This window comes from Palaemon carinicauda, chromosome 40 (assembly GCF_036898095.1).
Source record: "Palaemon carinicauda isolate YSFRI2023 chromosome 40, ASM3689809v2, whole genome shotgun sequence".
Lineage (NCBI taxonomy): Eukaryota > Metazoa > Arthropoda > Malacostraca > Decapoda > Palaemonidae > Palaemon > Palaemon carinicauda.
In genome coordinates, this window is record NC_090764.1 from 57,849,391 (window position 1) to 57,869,390 (window position 20,000).

At 35.7% G+C, this 20,000-nt stretch overlaps 2 protein-coding genes across 10 annotated transcripts in view; both read left to right on the top strand.

The window, feature by feature from the left end:
* The window catches only part of norpA (no receptor potential A), a 753,920-nt gene that overhangs the window by 491,366 nt on the left and 242,554 nt on the right, over positions 1 to 20,000 (top strand). The window lies entirely within an intron of this gene.
* On the top strand, positions 10,764 to 11,426 carry LOC137631926 (uncharacterized). The gene has a single exon (XM_068363928.1). The coding sequence runs from the start codon at positions 10,764 to 10,766 to the stop codon at positions 11,424 to 11,426; it is 663 nt and encodes a 220-aa protein (XP_068220029.1).

The window sequence follows — 20,000 nt, forward strand, 5'->3', positions numbered from 1 at the left end:
GTTGATATGTGTTGCCTTGTGAAGTAAGGCAGCGTGGTTCAAAAGAGTAAAGGGTGCAACTCTCAATGAATAGACTATAGCTCTCCTTAATGTATTTTGAAATTATTTCTCGGTCAATTTATCTCATAGAGATACACAGACACACGATGATGTATTTTATTTACATTTGTTTATTTTTAGTTTGAAAGATTATTCTGATTATAAACGAAGAGAATGTTTTTATAATTTTATTTCACTAGTCATCTGTCCCATATCAGTAACGTGAATATAACAAATTTGCCACATCCCTTTCATTCACGCATTTTGAATTCAGAACTCAACGTCAAGCATATTTTTCCATTCAAAAATGTTGTGATCCTTTGCAATGCATAGGGAAATATTTACACTTCCTATTCATTTCCGACCATTTTCAACAGATTTTCAATTGCTACAGATCTACTTTATTTATAAGTATTTTCTATTGATATTACGTCCCATGTTTTACCAGAATTTTTTAATCTCTGGTATTCTTGGCACCCATGATAGCTAAGTAGTTTATTGCTATTTTTCTATTCGTGGGCTCTAACTATCTTAAATTCAAATAGCTGTCAAAGGTGGCAGTAGGAGGCTCTCATACATGAGCTGAGAACCGGAAGAAAGGAATCACCGCTATGCTGAATTTATCTAAGTTGTTAAGGACGCGATGTGTTCGCTCGTCTGACTTAGAGTAATAAGATAATTGGGAGGGATATTTATTCTCTCTCTTAGCCAAAGCTAATTGGAGCTGATATAAAATATTCATATATAACCCAGGCACGACAGAAACTAGAAAAAGGGCTGTCATAGAAGGAAAACGTGAATAGGAGATTAGGTGACAGCATTATAGTGTGCTAAAACAATAAAAAATCGCATCATACCTCAAACTCAACTAGAGGGGCACTCAGTAGAGAGATTGCCTTAGCAACGCCAAGCTGTTTTATTTTGCTCTGAACTCCACCATGTACTTATACTTCGATGTATTTTCTTCAAAATTTAACGGATTTGTCGTCGTGTCATACCTCTGATGTCCACCAAGCTTCGTTAAAATTAGGTTAGTAGTTTTTGCGTAATGTTGTTCACAAACGGAAAAAAAAATTGTCATTTAGTTAACATTGCGATTATTTTCGAAGTATTGCTGCATACTTGTACTTTGAGGTACTTTATAGAAAATTTTACAGATTCATCCTTGGGTCATACCTAACATGACTACTAAGTTGGTCAAAATCGTTACTGTAGTTTTTGTGTCAAGTTGCTCACAATAAATAAAACAATAGTGTTAACAAAAACAATATGTACATGAATATATAAAGCGACTTTTACAAATCATGGACTAGAGACCAAGTCATCAAATTAATTCTTTTTAAGAATATATTTCTTAAAAATTTTAATCGCTATGGGAATCTCTTCTTGCTGCTACCCGTAATTGTAAATTAGCTAATTAACGTCATAAGACTTGCGAAAAAATACAGAAAAGTTGCGTACGTCATCCTTGTGTCCTGAAATTGAATGTAAACCATTGTAACAAAGGGCTTTATCTACTTTGTTGAACTATTCTATAAATGATGAGCAGAGAATTATTTATGACAGTCAGCCACCAAATCTCTAATCCTTAGTAGTTAAGACAACGTTAAAACAAGTAGTTACTAAGTTTCCTATTTAATTCGATTTAGATATCACCCGCACTTACAGGTATATATATATATATATATATATATATATATATATATATATATATATATATATATATATATGTATATGTATATATATATATATATATATATATATATATATATATGTGTATGTATGTATATATTAATGGCCGTCAACCGAAGCTTTCTCGGAGTTCCTTTAGCGCTAGTTCACTTTATATATATATATATATATATATATATATATATATATATATATATATATACACGAGTTAATGGCCGTCAACCAAACCTCTTCTGAGGTAGTTCAGCGCTAGTTCACGTTTGCTAGGTCAGTAGGAAATGGGTGCCAGCTCTTTTTACGTTTAAATTGGAAATAAGTTTATGCTCTTTCCTTTTGATACATTACAATACATGTGTATTTTATTTATTTATCTACAAAACTCAGTTCTGTTGAATAAAGGTCACATTTGATTATTTGTTCATAGTTTGTTTTTCATATCGTAATACTTGGACATTTTTTTTATCAGTTAATAAAAGGGTAAGAGTGAATCTGATCGCTTCACAGGGTACATTATTTTAGAATAATTTTATGAATTCCTTTTGTAATTTTGTCTTTTATGCAGTCGTTTTATCATTCGACGCAGCTTGCCTAACTTTGGCGGTAAAGTCGGTCTGTTGTAATTTCGAATGCCAGCGGTACAAAATTAAAACTATATTTTGACCTACTTCCTTTTTTCAGCAACTATCTTCGCTTTAGAAGTGTTGCTGCAATATCTACTTTATTTATTACCAATACTTCGTCGGCTCGTTTATTTAAATATCAGGTGTCGTATTTTAAAAAAACATCGGAGTAATCTCAGAAGCTTGACCTTTGACACTTGGAGAATTGAGTTTACATAGCGTTGTCAATTATGATAGATATTCAAAGCACAAAGTCTAAAACATTTAGAAACATTAGTTTGAGTTTGACCAACGAAATACCGCAGTAATTTGTAAATTATATGAAATGGGGGAATCCTTTTGAAAACGTATGATTGTGAGTAGTTCGAGGACAGTGGCTCCTCGGTATCCAGAGATTTGCACTGACTCTTCAAAATATATACAATTCATTAAGAAAATGGTTTATTGATTTAAGATTTTCGGTGATTAGCCTTTCATCAGGAATTTATTTAATTCTTTTATTTAACATTTTTGGAGTATTGTTCTTCTGTCTGGTCTTCAACTGCCGACTCTCATCTTAATTCGTAGGATAGAAAATTTCTGTATATTAACTTCCTTATTCCTGATTTGGATAGTAATGTCTGTCACGGTCGTTCAGTTAATTCTTTATGCATTGGGATCCTTCCAGACTGCATCATCTTGTACGTAGCACTAGATGTGTAATTAATTCTAACATTCATACCATCTCCATCATAAGTTAATACTAAAAAGTGTTCTAGAATTTTCATTCCAGCCGTGACTAGATTGTGGAATGATCTTCCTAATCAGGCGGTTCAAAAGTTCAAACATTTTGTAATTCATTACTGTTGAACAGCTTGACATAAGCTTCTTTTGTTATTATTATTATTATTATTATTATTATTATTATTATTATTATTAGCTAAGCCACTATCCTAGTTAGAAAAGGAGGATGCTATAAGCCCAAGGGTTTCAACAGGAAACAAGGAAATAAATAAACTATAAAAGTAACGAAAAATTAAATTAACACATTTTAAGAACAGTAACAACATTAGAACAGATCTCTCGTATATGAACTAATATATATATAATTTCCATATGACTAATCTACTTTAACATTGTTACTGATGTTAAGATATTTTTTGTCCAATCTCACATATACTTTATTTGCTATTACCACATTTCATTTCTCCACTTAGGTTCTTTCATTGTTGTAGTCCATGTGCTTTTTTATCCAAAATTGTAGTTTGGGTAGTATTGATAATGATAGTGATAATAATAACATGAAGTAAATAGGCTAATGCAATATCGGCTTCCATACAATGTTTGAAGTACCTCCTTGAATTCTTTGGAGGAGTAAAACTGTTCTTGGATGGGATGGCAGTTTTCTTCCTTTTATTGTGCCACGTCGCCGATGTTAGAATGCTGGACAGTCTTGCCATGATATCGGATGGGGGTGGGGGGCGTCGTTGGGTGGGGCTTTGGGGGTGAGCTAAGTAGTGGGAGTCGGATGATAACTCCTCTCCCACTGTGCAGCCTTCAAATCCCCCCCTCCCCCCTCCTCCGCCCCCTACTGTCGAGCTCCAAGCGGAAATTGGCAACGAGTCTGGGAATGAAATGGGATTATTCCTGGACGTGGCTGGGTACCCCCGGATTAGGTCATTGGATGGAATCTGGTACTTGTTTTATAAGGTATAATGGAGTACGGTGCAGGAAGGCTGAACTTGAAAAAGGATTTTATTCCTCGAACGTTACTTTGATAAAATGTAAAATGACACTATTCGTTCTTTATTGATTTGCCTCTTCGTTGAAGTTAAAATGTTCTCTCTACTTTATGAGAGATGATGTGCTCCAAATCTTTGATAGTCACCATTAAGATTATATCTTAGTGAGACGGAAATAATTCCCTGAATAGCGTCTATCAATGGATTGCTTCTTTTAAACACGGGCTGTGTAACCATCGGAAGGGTAAGGAGTATGTGAAATTATAAGTTGCTGTACTGATTTCTGATTACTTAAGCCACTATGGCATAACGACCGTGATTTTTTTTTCATGTTGGATTGCATTCATTTGTCTCTTTTCATTCCCTAAACCAAAAAGCACACATCTGTCATGTGTGTGTGTATGTGTGTGTGTGTGCTCATTACCTATGATTTTATACTCATATTTTCAAAGGGATTTTTTTCTTAAGGATACTTTTAATTGATTATTTTCACGATGCAATGAAGCATTGCACAATGATAGAAATTATATATAGGTACTCGAACTTAATTGGCGAACCATCAACCATAGCCCTCGCTCCGAAACCCTTTGGGAAGATTTTGGGGTATTAAATCTTATATCAAGAAAGGTTCTCCACTGAGATGACATTTGATAGGAAGACTCTGTATGAGTTAATTTCCCTTGGGTCTTTCATGGAAGAAGTGTTGGCTGTAAAGAAAGACAGAGGAAAGGCAAGACCCATGTCAATATTTCATCACAGGAATAACATTCTCTCTCTCTCTCTCTCTCTCTCTCTCTCTCTCTCTCTCTCTCTCTCTCTCCAATACAAGTGTTTGTAATATTTTTGTTCAAGAATCAAAAGCTGGATGTCATGGCACTTTGTGAGATGAACAGATCCGCTAGATTGGGAAGTGCAAACATAAAAAATGCGCCTATGGTAGCTGAAAGATCTAGACAAAAATTTTTAGCTTCTGTAGCATTATGAAAATTTTGGTCATAAGAATATGAGTATATATATATATATAAAGAACTGTGGTAGGATAATTATTTACATTACGCATATGGTACATCATATGGTATAGAAAATTTGTAAAAGTGTGAGCGTGTTAGCGAATATTTTCCGTTGTCCTAATCTGTGCTTATCAGCGTCTGGAAAACAGAATTGCAAGTTATGTTTCCTGATTGAAATGGAATGGTAGATCTCCGAGATAGAGCACATACAAGTGGATCTCCGGAATGAAAAGTGGTGGAAATTTGTTTAGGGTGGGTCGTGATAGTTTGAAATACAGGGTTCTCAAAGATGAAAAAAAAATGGCGAGGAAAAGAGTTTGTGTTACTAGCGGAAAGGAAATATCTTTTCTCTTTTTTTTTCTTTATTTAATGCTCGGAACTTCCAATTCATTGTAGCCTAGAGTCAAGGCAGGGAGAGAGGCGAGGAGTCCTATTGTTCTTGGTTATAGCTGTTGAATATATGGTACCAGGCTAAAAAGACACAGGACTGCATCCATCTAATTAAGAAACCAAAACAGTAACAATTGATCCAATACATATTTGTAATTCTAATGCAGCATGAGACAAATGAATATTTTTTTTTCACTTCTACAAGGGTTCCTTATGCTTTTTCCTTTCGTTTTATAAAAGGCACGAAATTATCTATGTAAGAAATAAAAATGTATTACAGTAGTTTAGTTTAAGGGCTGAAAACTATTTGATGATTTAGTGCCCTTTCATGTTTGGTAGATTTTCTTACCTGTGGTTGAGCACTTACCAAGGTCAAGACTTTGGTACTTAGGTCTGTTCTGAATTATGTTCTTATTACTTTCTTCTATTTCTAACTTAACATGCTACTGAAACTTACATTTCTCTTTGTACGATTCAGTAAAAGCATGTTGAATATTTAATTTCAGTTGCCATTAAACACTATAGGTTTCATTGTTCTCAAGGTTTACAGTTTTCGGTACATTGAGATATTTTTAAGAATTCTAAATATTCTGAAGCTATATTGTTCCGAATTTTTCACAATACTCGATTTTCAATCTTGATTTTTTCCACTTTAAATTCAGTATTTAATATTTCTACTGTTGTTATCCAATTGTTTTATATTCTTTTTTCATACCTTTATGACTTGCATTGTCGTTTTTCGTAAGACTTCGATTAAGATTCATGATATGCTAAAGAATAATATGGACGATGCCAAATGTTCAATTACAGAAATTATACGAACTTTTCCTCTTAAAGCTGTATTGCAATACAGCCAAATCTGAGAAAATAACATACTGGCAAAATAAGAAGGTTTGCATTTACTTGCAATAAATGGAAATTACGGAGGAGAGTAAAAACTATGGGTATTTCAGAAAAAAAATTCAAATCAAGGAAATTTGCTCTAATAATATCAAACAATTATTTCAGGAGAAGATATCTTTCCATGAAATTTACGACACTCAAAAAGTATTATATCGCAATCGTTTACCAAGAAAAGAATTGCATGAAGTAGCCGAGGATACTAAAAAATTAACTAATCCGGAATTAAGTAAAATACATCTGCTTTTATTTTTGAGATTAACAGTTTATTACTAAAATAGTTTCTTGGATAATCGAAATCAGAAATAAATGGTTATCGGATATGCAAATCAATCTTTTATTTCCATCATTAGTGGCACTCCGAATAATATTCATTATTAATGATGATAACAAAGAGTACGAATCATCAAACATGTTATCATGCCATTTATCGGTCTGTGAGTATTAATTAATAGTACAGGTTATTTCTTTGATTTGATTTCACTCCTGTATTTCATTCTTGTCACTCTCCATTGAATATGTCATTGTTTTTGACAAAACATGAAAGGAATTGCAATCAAATATATATATATATATTTTTTTGCATTTATCTTTTTTTTTTTAATATACATTTTTGTACATGAACATTATTGAAATGGATTTGATTCATTTTTCAAAATTCTATCGGTGGGGATAACTTTTCTGACATAATGGGCCATGGGCCAGTAGCCGTTTCCATCAATGATACAAGTCATGTATTAAATTTCTGGTGATCTTGCAAGGACTTGTTCTGTTTCTAGAGCATGAAGCAGGTTCGTTTCGTTGGTTCTTACGAGTGAACCATCAGCAGTTAATAAGGAACAATGTACTGGTTCAAGTGGATGTTTCCAAACATTTTCCATGTTAAGTTGTGTCTTGTATCCAGTACAGCAATTTGACCTAGTAAATTTCTTTCTGCTTTTGTAATATTTCACAAACTTATCCACTCGTATATCGAAATGGCTTCCTCATATTGGCTTGCTAAGTTTCAAATGCATGCTGATCCTTGATTAGATGACAGCAAACAGTAAACGAAAACGAAAGATGAAAATTAGACTGACAAAAGTTTTTCTAATGGCAAGTCTTTTGTTATCCAGTATCAAGCCGTTAGCCGATCAGTGGGTGGGCGAGTCTATTGCTGTAGGCTAAGGTTCCTTATTTAGGAATGCTCTCAGCATCCAAAAACAAGAACATAAATGACTCCGGGATATACCGCTAAATTCGTGGATTGATATTTTCTTCTAAACACGAACCAAGACTATTCTTACTGTTTTCTCTAATACTTCAATAATCTTCTTTTGAAAATGAATGTATAGATTTTTTATTGCAAAAAATAAGTGTGTTGTTCAAAGTCGTCGGACGTTCTCTTGTCTGATTCTCCCTCGTGAACTTATTCTTTTTTTTATGTCATCATTTTTCCTAAAACTATCTTTTTTCTCTCATTTCCTTGCCAGGGCTACTGATAGAAACGTGTCTTTTTTTTCCTTTTCCTGTGACTTAACTTCTATCAGTAATTACTCAGCTCCTTGGCTATAATCAGCATCATAACAGTGGTAGGTAGACTTTTCAGTCAATGAGGGAATGTTTGTAAGATAGAGGCTTACGTAGCTTGATTGAAACCATCCAAGTACGCAGACACACAAGCAAACATATAGGGAAGCTGATGCTGGAAGGGTAAATGATCAGTAAAGTGCCTACTTGATTGAAATTTGTGAAATTAAAAGTATGTAAGTCTTGACAATGAAATATATACAGTATTATGACACAATAGGAAAAAGTAAGAAGTAATAAAATATCATATAATTTGTGAATGTTTAATCAATATACGGATATTCTTTTAGACATATCGAAAAACATTGATATTTCTCTTTATTATTTTATTTCATGTTATTTGTTTACATGTTTTATAATGCTCCTTGAAAAGGGTCACGACATCTGAGGGTGTTGATTTCTCTTGGGAGAAAAAGAAAGGAAATATGTCAAAGTGTTTCAGGAAATAGAATGAGGAAGGAAAGGTCAAGAGTTGATTGGGATACCAAAGGCAGCTATCCAAACGAGAAAGAAAGTTGATGTCTGGGGGGTTTTAGAAAATAGAATGAAAATGGAAAGGTCGAGGGTTGATTGGAATACCCGAGGTAGCTATCCAAACGAGAAAAAAAGGGTAGATGTCTGAGTTTTTTAGGAAATAGAATAATAAAGGGAAGGTCGGAAGCTGATTATGATACCAGAGGTAGCAATCTAAAGGAGAAAGAAAGGATAGATGTCTGATGGGTTTAAGGAAATTGAATGAAAATGGGAAGGTCGGTGGTTGATTTGGATTCCCGAGGCCGCTAACCAAAGGAGAGGGATAGGATTGACATCTGAGGGATTTCAGGAAATTGAATGAAAGTGGGAAAGTCGATGGTTGATTGAGACCCGAGACAACTATCTAAAGGAGAGGTATAGGATAGATTTCTGAGGGCTTTCAGGATATTGAATAAAAATGGAAAGGTCGAGGGTTGATTGGGATACCCGAGGTAGATATTCAAAGGAGAAAGAAAGGATAGAAGTCTGAGGGGTTTCAGGAAATTGAATGAAAGTGGGAAGGTCGATGGTTGGTTAAGACCCGAGGCAACTGTCTAATGGAGAGGGATAGGATAGATGTCTGAGGGGTTTTATGTAATTGAATGAAAATGGGAAGTTCGAAGGTTGATTGGGATACCCGAGGTAGCTATCCAAAGGAGAAAGAAATGATAATGTCTAAGAAGTTTTCAGGAAATTGAATGAAAGTGGGAAGGTTGAGGGTTGATGTGAACATCCAAGGCAGCTATTCAAAGGAGAAAGAAAGGATAGATGTGTTAGGGGTTCAGTAAATTGAATGAAAATGGGAAGTTCAAAGGTTGATTGGGATACCCGAGGTAGCTATCCAAACGAGAAAGAAAGAATAATATCTAATGGGAAGGGAGCGGATTGATTGGGACACCCAAGTCATCTATCTAAAGGAGAAAAGAAGGATATATGTCTGAGGGTTTACAGGAAATTGAATGAAAATATGAATGTTGAGGGTTGATTGGGATACACGAGGCAGGTATCCAAAGGAGAAAGAAAAATAGATGTTTTAGCTGTTCAGTAAATTGAATGAAATTGGGAAGTTCGAAGGTTAATTAGGATACCCGTAGCAGCTATCCAAAGGAAAAAGAGAGGACAAATGTCTTAGGGGTTTCATGAAATAGAAAATAGAATGAAAATGGGAAGGTCGAGGGTTGATTTAGACACCCGAAGCAGGTATGCAAATAGCTCCCTGCATTGGTCTGTAATTGTACCGCACATGTTTCCCACACACTCGCACACTGTAACTGTAATTTCTTCTCTTTTTGTATCTCTCGCTATCCCCCACACTGATCCTGCTTAATGTTGCCTTCACATGCTTTTATATAAACTTAATATCTGTTGAATAAAAGTAAGTTGCATTCATCTCGCCTCTGTTATAACCTAACAGCAACCTCGCATATTGGTGGCTCCTAGAAGTCCAGCTCACTCCTGCTTTCCCCCCTCACTGCTGTGCCCTACTGTTTGACGATGGCACCCTCCGACCCTGATTCATGTATTCACTCCACCTCCTTGAAACTAATGCCACTCGCCAGTACAGAGGAATTCAGCTGGTTTCAGGGTGCCGAAGTTCAGTATTGCATCAAGGGCGTGACTCACTCAAGCACTAAAACAGACTATGTTCTCGCAACAACCCCGAGGACATTTTCCTGGAAACATCCGATTGGCTTTGCAACAAAGAAGACACCCCAATAGAGTACGATGCCCTCAAAACACATCCTGAAGCAGTACTCATCATCACCAGCCACCAGATAGCCAAGCTTTTTCAGCTCTCTCAACAACTGTTGGGGGACCGAAAGGCTTCACTCGCCCTTAGGGAAATGACCAATATCGCTCGGGAGGTGAACCTACTTCGTGCACTTTGGGTACGACGCCTGCATGAACCTGTACACACTAGCATCCCCGATGTCGATATTTTGCCCATGAAGGACTTGATAACCAAAGTTGACACCCTTAAAGACAGCCACTTCGCCACTTTCAAGACCTCCATGAATGCCTCCACCCCTGAGGACAACTATTCAACATCAATCAAAGCTGATGTGAATGTGGATGCCCACCCCTTGACATGCCAGAGCAGTGGTAAAACCACTCACCACCCACATATACCACCCCTCACTTATACCCCAACCAAGAACATCTCCCACCACTTACTGACGGCCATCGGCCTCTCAAAATGTGCAAACGGTTGTCAGTGGTAAAAAAAACTTGTAAGTAGGCTATTTCTTGGGCTGGTGGCCCCCCCCCCCCCCCCTTTCACTAATTTTTTATTTTTACATGATGGAAGTATGGGCGTGCAGTTTTTGGTAGACGCTGGTACTTGTTGTTCTCTTCTACCAAGGCCACTCTCTATGACACAACATAGTCAATCTAAGCCTGCTGACATTGTCCTGGTATCTACCAATGGATCTGTGATACCCACTCAGGGGTACGAGACCCTCTCATTATCATTTGGGAGTGCCAAATATCATTGGAAGTTTCTCGTTGTTGATGTCCCATTGCCAAATCTAGGTGCAAATTTCCTCTCCCATTTTCACCTCCTAGTTGATGTTGCTTACCTATTGTTAGTCAACGCAGACTCATACATGTCAACACCTCATCAACCTGCCCCGTCCGACTTTGCTCTTCACATCAGTGCACCCACGGATGTCTACGCCCCACCTCCTCACGTTGTACCTGGAATTCTTCCGTCCAGATCTTTGCCAAATGCCCAGGTTCCTGCTAAGCATGGCATTCATCACCATATCAAAACAACAGTTCGCCCAGTGTTCGCCAGATTCAGGCACCTGGCACCAGATCGTTTAACAGCTGCTAAAGTAACGTTTGCTGAAATGGAAAAAATTAGCCTTTGCCAAAAGGCCTCAAGCCCATGGTCGTTACCCTTACACATCATCCTTAAGCAAAATGGTTCCCTGCGTTCTTGTGGGGATTACATGCGTCTGAACATGTAGACAGAACCGGATCACTACCCCCTTCCAAACATTACTGATGCTACCTCCTACTTGCATAAAGTGAAGGTTTTTCTACACTCGGCCTCTTGAATTGGTATTATTAGGTGCCCTTGAACCCAGAAGACATCCATAAGACTGCCATCACCCCCTCCTTCGGTACATACAACTTCAATTACTCTTTTTGGCCCTCGTTATGCTGGGGCTACTTTTCAAAGCCTCATGGATGCCATCTTACAGGACCAACCCTTCTGCATATGTTATTTGGACAACATATTTGCGTTTGCTTTCTTCAAAGAGGAACACCTCTCGCCTATGGATCATTTTCAATCGCCTACAACAGAATGGTCCAGTACCACAAGTGTACCTTTAGCGCCAATGAAGTATCGCTCTTAGGGCACCACATCACTCCTAAAGGTGTCCACCTTCTCCCTGAGAAGGTAGCAGCTGTTCAAAACTTCCCCACACCGTTGACCGTCAAAGCACCTCAAGAATTCTTGGCCATGATCAACTATTATCACTGGTTCTTGCCAGCCATCGCTGCCACTCTTGTCCTCCTCCACACCTACCTCAAAGGCAAGTCAAAAGATCTGAAATATGGTCCCATTCAAGAAACGGTATTCTGGAACGCAAAGAAGGGTCTATCAGTTGCTGCGGCTCTCGGTTTTCCCGTGCACATGCCCTCTCCTTTTCTCCATCGATGCCAGCGACGTCACTATTGGTGCAGTAATCGAGAAGGGGGTTAACGGCTCGACACACCCATTGGCCTTCTTCAATAGAAAACTATCGAAGGCGGAATCCAGCTACTCTACCCTATTTCACATGTATGTATTTATAAGGGGGAATCATGTATGTCACGTGTTTCACACATGCTCGTACACTGTAAGGGTATTTTTTTTGTATCTCCCGCTGTACCCCACACGATAACAGAACTTGCTTAAACTTGCCTTCACTGTATCAATTTTTTTTTTTTGTGACATTCTTGCTTGGAACTGCTTGTATATAAACACGTTATCTATTGATTAAAATTTCATTGCATTCATCTCGCCTCTCTGTTTTAACCTAACAGCAACCCTGCACATAATGCAGGAAAGAGGATGCTGGGTTGATTTGAGTACTGTATCTTTTCTAAAGCTTGGGAAGGTCGCAGCTCTTTTCCGGGCAGGTATTCCTTTTTATCGTTACCCCCTTTACAGATACTGCCATTGCTGTTATACTATTTGTGATAATTGATATTACTTTCACTGTTATTAAGAATGCGAACTCTTGCTATTAGGTGTCAAGTTTCTCAGATATTCATTTACACTAATGAAATAAAAATGCATTGAGTAGATCTCCAGTTCCCTCAGATCTGTCGGGTTTTGCATTCAAATAAATGAAGGGGTGGATTCCTGTTACGCTCAGGCCAATAGAATATGATAATTTTAATATCTGAATCAACCATGTGTTTCTAATATTGTTCGTATACTCTGTGAATAAATAGCTTTCTGTGTTGTAAAATTGTTGTACTTTTGGACAATGCTAGGTTTCAGATTTTAATTAAGACCGTTTTTTCATGTGTTCTTGTTTATTCTATTCACTGGACTTCACTTGATAATGTTAATATTATTTTGATAATATACGAAATGAGGCTAATATACTTTGTTTTACTGTATTGTTATTCAAGAACACTATATTAGAGCCCATACTGTATACAGTAGTTTTACAGTTCTGGTAATTAATAGCTACATATACTTTCCTAAGTGATATTTTATTTCATTCATTCATGCTTGTACGTGTGAATAGGAAGAAATTAATGATCCAAGCAGAGAGAGAGAGAGAGAGAGAGAGAGAGAGAGAGAGAGAGAGAGATATGGCTTGTGTCGTGATATATCTTAATCACCTAGGTAAACTTCACCTCATGAAGCCGAGCAAAGAACATTAGTTAGCAATTTATTTGTTGATTTTATCTCCTTTATGTTTCTTGTCATCAACTCTGCCATGATCCCCACTCTTTGTGCCTTATTCCCTTTCCCTTTGGCTGCAAAACTCGGTGAAGATAAGGGGGCTGGGCCTCATCGGGTATTCGTTCACTAGGGGCTGGGTTGTGAGAGGGTTGGGGAAGGAACTAAAAATATATGCCCCGTTGTAAACACCACCACCTCCAGCGGCGCCTGTATATCATCATAGCATTAGGGCAGATCTGCTTTCCTGGGAACTTTTGCGAACGTGTCATTTTGTTTGGATATTTTTTCTTTTTTTTTTCTTTATATCACTGACCTTTCTCGTTAGCCATGATAGACCGTGCTGTATGCACTCCCACGCCTTTTCTCTCTAAATATTTGTATATATCTGCTGGATAAAAGAATTCGACGAGTTTCTATTTTTTTATCATGAATGAAATTTTAAGGCAGTGATTTTTTTTACTTAAGTTCTTCACTTTATGCAAATTACAAAGTAAAGACACTTAACTCATTTTCTTCCTCAGGTATCTTTTTATGGTAGGATGATATAATACAATAATATGTATAATTTATGTTGCTGCTTTACGGTCATAATGGTTCTACAGTATTGTTCTCTCAAGTACGTATTTGGCGTTACATATTTGCCTCTGTTATTGTGATAGATGTAACATTTAATGTTCCCCAGTGAACGGGAAGAGGAGAGTGCGTTCGTTGCTTTGCCAAACACGTATAAAACTTATCGGGTAATGCCCTGGCGTCTGCTTTTCTTCCCTGTTTACAACGCCTGCAAATATTTACATCTAACCCAAACCAAATATTGTCTGAACGAAAAACTATCTCTTATATATAACAGTTATCTTATGATTTTTAGTGAACCATTCTCTTATTATATCAAGGTACCATGTTTATGATCCTTTTTTATCATTTTCATTTTGAGATAAGCATAACACTCCAAGAATTGGCATTTTTTCTCATACTCTTATGTTTTTTTTTTTTTTTTATTGGAATTCCAACAGATTTAAAGAGATTAAAAATTTCCTGTTTTTGGGAAAGGGTTTTCATCTGAAGACATTCTGAAGATGCCTTTGCGTGTGTTTTGTCTACTTTCTTCCAGTGCTAATTAGATTAATAGTTGAAAAAACCAAATAATTTCAAATATCTATCATACATGCCTGTAAATATTTTTTTTTAACCGACAGCTCACTTTGAGATCAATGAATTGGGTTTGACCGCTAATTGATTCTATTATATCTTATACATACTTATCCTATATTATATCTTATATTATACATAGTTATCCTTTAGAATATCTTATGTTATACTTCTTATAATAATTTCCTTCAGAAATTCTTAGAGAAATATGGATATTTTCTCGTTACAATTATCTCCACCACAAAGAAAACTGCCCGAAACCATGTGACATCTCCCATCTGAAACGAATTTGATTTAAATTGCCCAGGATACGGACAGTTTGAAGTAAAAATTACTTCGTATTTTTATGGCAACGTCTTATCGCAACAAGGATAACAGGATGATAGATGGAGGATTCTCTTTTATCTGAAATGGGTAATTCGATTAGCGTAGATCATCTACAATAGATTATTTTGTGTAAAGCAGGGCAATTTTGTTGACCACTCGCTTTACGATATATATTTTCCGCAACAACAAATTTTTAGTCTTCACCGTTGGCATACTTTTATTTCGAGGCTGAGGGATACTTGTGTATGGTTACTACATTTTATTCTGTTTTTATTCGGATGGAAATCAAAAAATGAGAGAGAGTCTAGGCTTTCTCTTAAGAGATGAAACACTGTTGCAAGGAACACGAAAAATTACTTCCATGTTAGACAAAAAAAAAAAGAAAAAAAATGTATTTTGAGATCAAGTAAGACAGTTTGGCCATATTTTGGTGAAGAGAACGGTATTTGAAATAAAGGAAAACGACAGTATTATATGTTACATGGATTTCCTCTGGTTTATATCGTTGTGGGAATAAAAGATACATCTCAGATATGACGGCAATAACTGTAGCGAAGAAATTAATTCAATGCACTAAGCCAAACTCATAGTATTTAAGAATATTTGGCAAGAAACCCTTTTAGAGCAATCAAAGGTTAGTGTAGTTTTAGAAACTAGAATTCTTAATGGGGAATTTAATTAGTTTTCATAAATCTGTCTGATATTTAATGAAAATGCAGAAAAAAGAATGAAAAGGAAATTGAACGGTCATTCAGCATGAATAAGATGTTTTCGAAACGTTACAATATATATATATATATATATATATATATATATATATATATACATATATATATAGGCTATATATATATGTATATATATATATATATATATATATATATATATATATATATATATACTTTAAGCCGTATATTTTTGTTAAAAGACCATTATTTCTAATGATGGAAGGTATCTAGTGACACGTAAGAGAACGGCATGTGACTATCAAATTCGGGCTTTAACTGGTAAAAAAAAATCCACAAAATGTCTTCACCATTAATTGCTTATGTACCCACGCAGGTCCGTTAATGATCAACATCCATCCGGGTGGTAGTAAGAATACTGGATTTCCTGGCGAGGTAGTTGAACAGGTTGGCGTAAGTCTATATCTATTTTGTATATGAAGGATATATTTTAATGTTGTCTATGTTCTTAAAATATTTTAATTTTGTTTTTCATAACTTCTCTTTTGGTTTATTTATATCACTATTAGCTTTCCTTACTGGGCTATTTTTTCCTTGTTGGAGTCCTTGGGCTTATAGCATCCTGCTATTCCAATTAGGTTTGTAGTTTAGCTAGTCATAATAATCATAATATGGCAAATATTGCACTTCAAGGCTCCATACCTATAGACTATCTACGAAGGGTTGATATTCGTTAATATTTAGGGATGATACTAGGTCTTCTCTCCTGTCGTTATGTTGAATCCAAGGTCGGCTAAAAACGGAAAGATATATTAACGACTTTCAAAACATAATGCATCCCCACCCGATTATCTCTCTTTTTCATGAAAAGCGGTGGATTGAGTATGAGAATATGGCAAAAGTTTTAATATTAAAGTCATAAGACTTTGTTGGTAAACTAAAGAGGAAGCACGTGGAGTCTTCGGCGAAAGAAAAACTAATAACGGATGAGTTTCTTCGCCTGAGCCCAAGGCCATTTCCCCTTTTGTTCTTGTAGGATACCTGGAAAAAGCTGTTAGCATTCTAGACGCTCATTGTAGTGTGAAAATCACCAGGTGGCCAGGGAGGCGTATGGAGATTGCAGCATTATAACTTATACTTTTGTACCCAGAAACTCTATTGTAATAGTTATTTATTCACATACACACGCACAAAATTCAGAACATGCACTTGAGCATATACTCATTACCTCATTTTTTCTATTTGCATAATTTCTCTAACAGAAAAGTAAAATTTCATAATTATGGTGTTTCAACATTTACTATTTCTGGGTCGATATTTTCTACTTTTTTAGTTTTTCTTTTTTTTTTTCTTTTCACTGTTTCAATGTTAGTGAAGCCTTTTTAAGCTTTAGGAAAACAAGTATAACACATAAGACCGGAAAACTTTTTCACCTTGAAAATCTTCTTTTTAAATTGCTATATTACAAATATTGTTATTTTTTAACCCTGGATAGGTACGCAACTCGGACACCCCTTTAAGGGTATACTCGGTCGCGAGCGACCCCGACTCCAAAAAGAATTCAGGAAAAATTTAGTTATGCATCAATCTGTATTGTGTGACTTGTTAAAAATAGTTCAAAGAATGCTAAAAACTACTGAAAATATAAATGATACCCATCTACAAAATAACTATTTATTGGAAATATATTAAAAATTTAAGTATACAAAAAAAAAAAGACGACGTAAATATTCACAAAAAATAGAAATATACATATACACATAAATCCCTTTAGGGACACCTTCTTAGATGGCAAAGCAACAGCGTGTAATTGCTGGAAATGAGTTGGACCCATAAAAGTCAAGATCTGAAATGAGAAATAAAGGGTAATTTTTTTTAGCCAAAAATATTTGTCCAAATTTCATGAATTTTTTGGGTACCCAAATGAAATAGGAAGAGGCTATTTTTTTATAGAATAAACTCATATTATCCTAGAACAGAAATACATAATAAAATTTGCACTAAGATGTAATTTACTGTTATAACGGGCGAAATCTAAAGGTCATTTTTTGACGGCCTAGTTTCACAATGTAAATTTCTTATGAAAATCATTGTATCTCCTATAAAATATGATATTTATGCATTAAAATATACCAAAATATCACGAATTCTATACAGAACAAGAATATATAGAGATATGCCAACTTACCTTTCGGGTATGTCAACAAAATGGCCACAGACCGCAACAACTCTTACAGCCCAATCTACCACTTGAAATGAAGAATGGGGTTGCAAGCTCCATATTATCATCAACATCTCTTTTTAACTCCATTAGAAGTGTGTTGATGACATCCATGCCGAGGGAATACTGCCTGCTGGCCATTATTGAAGATAAATTCAAAATAAATAGAAAAAAATCAAATTTGCAAAAAATAAAAAAAAATCAGAAATTAGCATTTGAGGGAAAATGGACCTCATGGCAATATATGGCATCTAAGCCAAAACCAATGTCATGCAAGTGGTAGACACACCATCCACCCACACTTTCCAACTATAAAGAACTAAACAAGTATCAACACTGTTCGACAATTTATAATTATGTAATAACTTTGCTGTTTGATCACTTACCCCTATAAAGGTATGTCAGGGTCGAGGTTGACCCCTGGGGGGGGGGGGTTAAAAAACGGGGAAGGAGGGAAGTTAGATGAAAATCAGTCCTAAAGCAGACAATGGCATGTAGACTAGTCACCCCTTGCAGGTCGATCACTTCCATATTCGAGACAGGTGATGATTTATGGGGAAAAAACAGGTTTTGAAAATGCTGTAGGGGTCGCGTACGACCCATCATACCTTTCCAGGGTAGAGTGAGATGCGTTCGATTGGAATATGGACTATTGCTGTGCATTTCTCAATGGTGAAGCGATACATTTTAATGGCTTATAATTATTGACATCTATGTTTCAAATTGAATTTGTGATTTTTTTTTTTTTTTTTTGTAAGCGTATAATATTATTGTATATTTGGTATATTTTGGAGTACTGACGAACATTAGAATCTTGAGTTCGACTTATCTAAGGTTAAGGTCATCAGACCATAATTAATTAAATCAATTTCATACCAGGTTAAGAAAGAGTTACGCATTCGGGAATAGATAATGAAACTCGCACCCTCCTTTCTTTTTTTCATGGATATCGAGGTAAAATCTGAAACAACTCTTTCAAAGGGGAGATTTTTAAGGTGAATAGCTATACTTTTCTTCCCCATTCGGATGTACATATATGCATATTCCCAATAAAGAAGTCGAGAAAGAGCTCAGAATATCTTATTCGTGTCATGGTAATAGATTAATTCTTTTTATTTTCGGTGTTAAGAAATAAACATTTTATTCTATAGTGAATACAAATAAAATAACAACCAAACCTTTCCTTTCTCATCTTTGTCGAAAAAAAAAAAAAATCAATATCAAAGGTAGGTAAGGGTATCCGGCATTGCCTTCAGGGCGGTTCCGTTTTTTATTTTTCTTCTTTTTCTTCTACCCTGTGTAGATTTATGCAATAACCTCTTGGAATTTCAGTCCATCTCTAAATTGAACAGGTAACCGGTGAAAAAAAAAAAAAGAATCGAAGTATGACATCCTGGTAGTGGTGTTGTGTTATCGGGCTATTGTGTACAACATCCTATTTTTTCTCTCTCGGTTGATAAATTGTTAGTGTTAGAATATCTATTGTTTACAAGCGTATTCCCTCTATCCTAAAACAACAGGAAAATTCCTAATTAGCATATGAACTGCAATGTTTCCTAATGTACCTGATTAAAACTCATAATCAAAAGAACTGTACAGTAAGTTTTAAATAATATTTTCATTCAACTTTTGGCGTTGTTGAATTCTTCAGATCGTCCTTCTCTCCTGTGAGAGATGACTACATTTCTTTAAACATTGTTTTTAACACTGCTACTCAAGTAACGCAGTGTTCTGTATCGTATGAGCTAAGCAGCCATTACGTAACATTGCACGGCCACCGAATTTCATTTCTATCACATCTATGTGGAGACCAATGTCTCTCTTACAGCGTAGCTTGGTAGCCGTTTCTTCCCTCAAACTCCCGCATTATCGAATTTTCTCTTGTATTAATTTTATAGATAATTCAGCGTATTGCTTCCATGTCAAGAGAGAAGTTTCGTAGAGTAAGCGTAAATGGGATTGACCGTTATTCCCTGTTTTACTGCCTATCAGCTTGAATGATGGGATTTGTGTGAAATCACCGAGAGGTTTCATGAAATATTAGTGACAGTATAATGGAAAGCAAATAAGTTCATCTTTTGAAAATATCCATGGAATAATGTTTCCCCCCGCTACAAATGGCGAAGCTCCAAGAAAGCACACCTTTTGTAATAAGATGCTGCTTTAGAAGGAAGATTAGTGTATTTTATAATCCTTATTTGTTAATATTTAAAGAATTTGTCTGTGTGAGATTCTTTAATACCTGTTTACT

Excerpts from the sequence above, each read along its gene's own strand:
- LOC137631926 (XM_068363928.1), top strand. The coding sequence starts at position 10,764 with ATGGGCGTGCAGTTTTTGGTAGACGCTGGTACTTGTTGTTCTCTTCTA.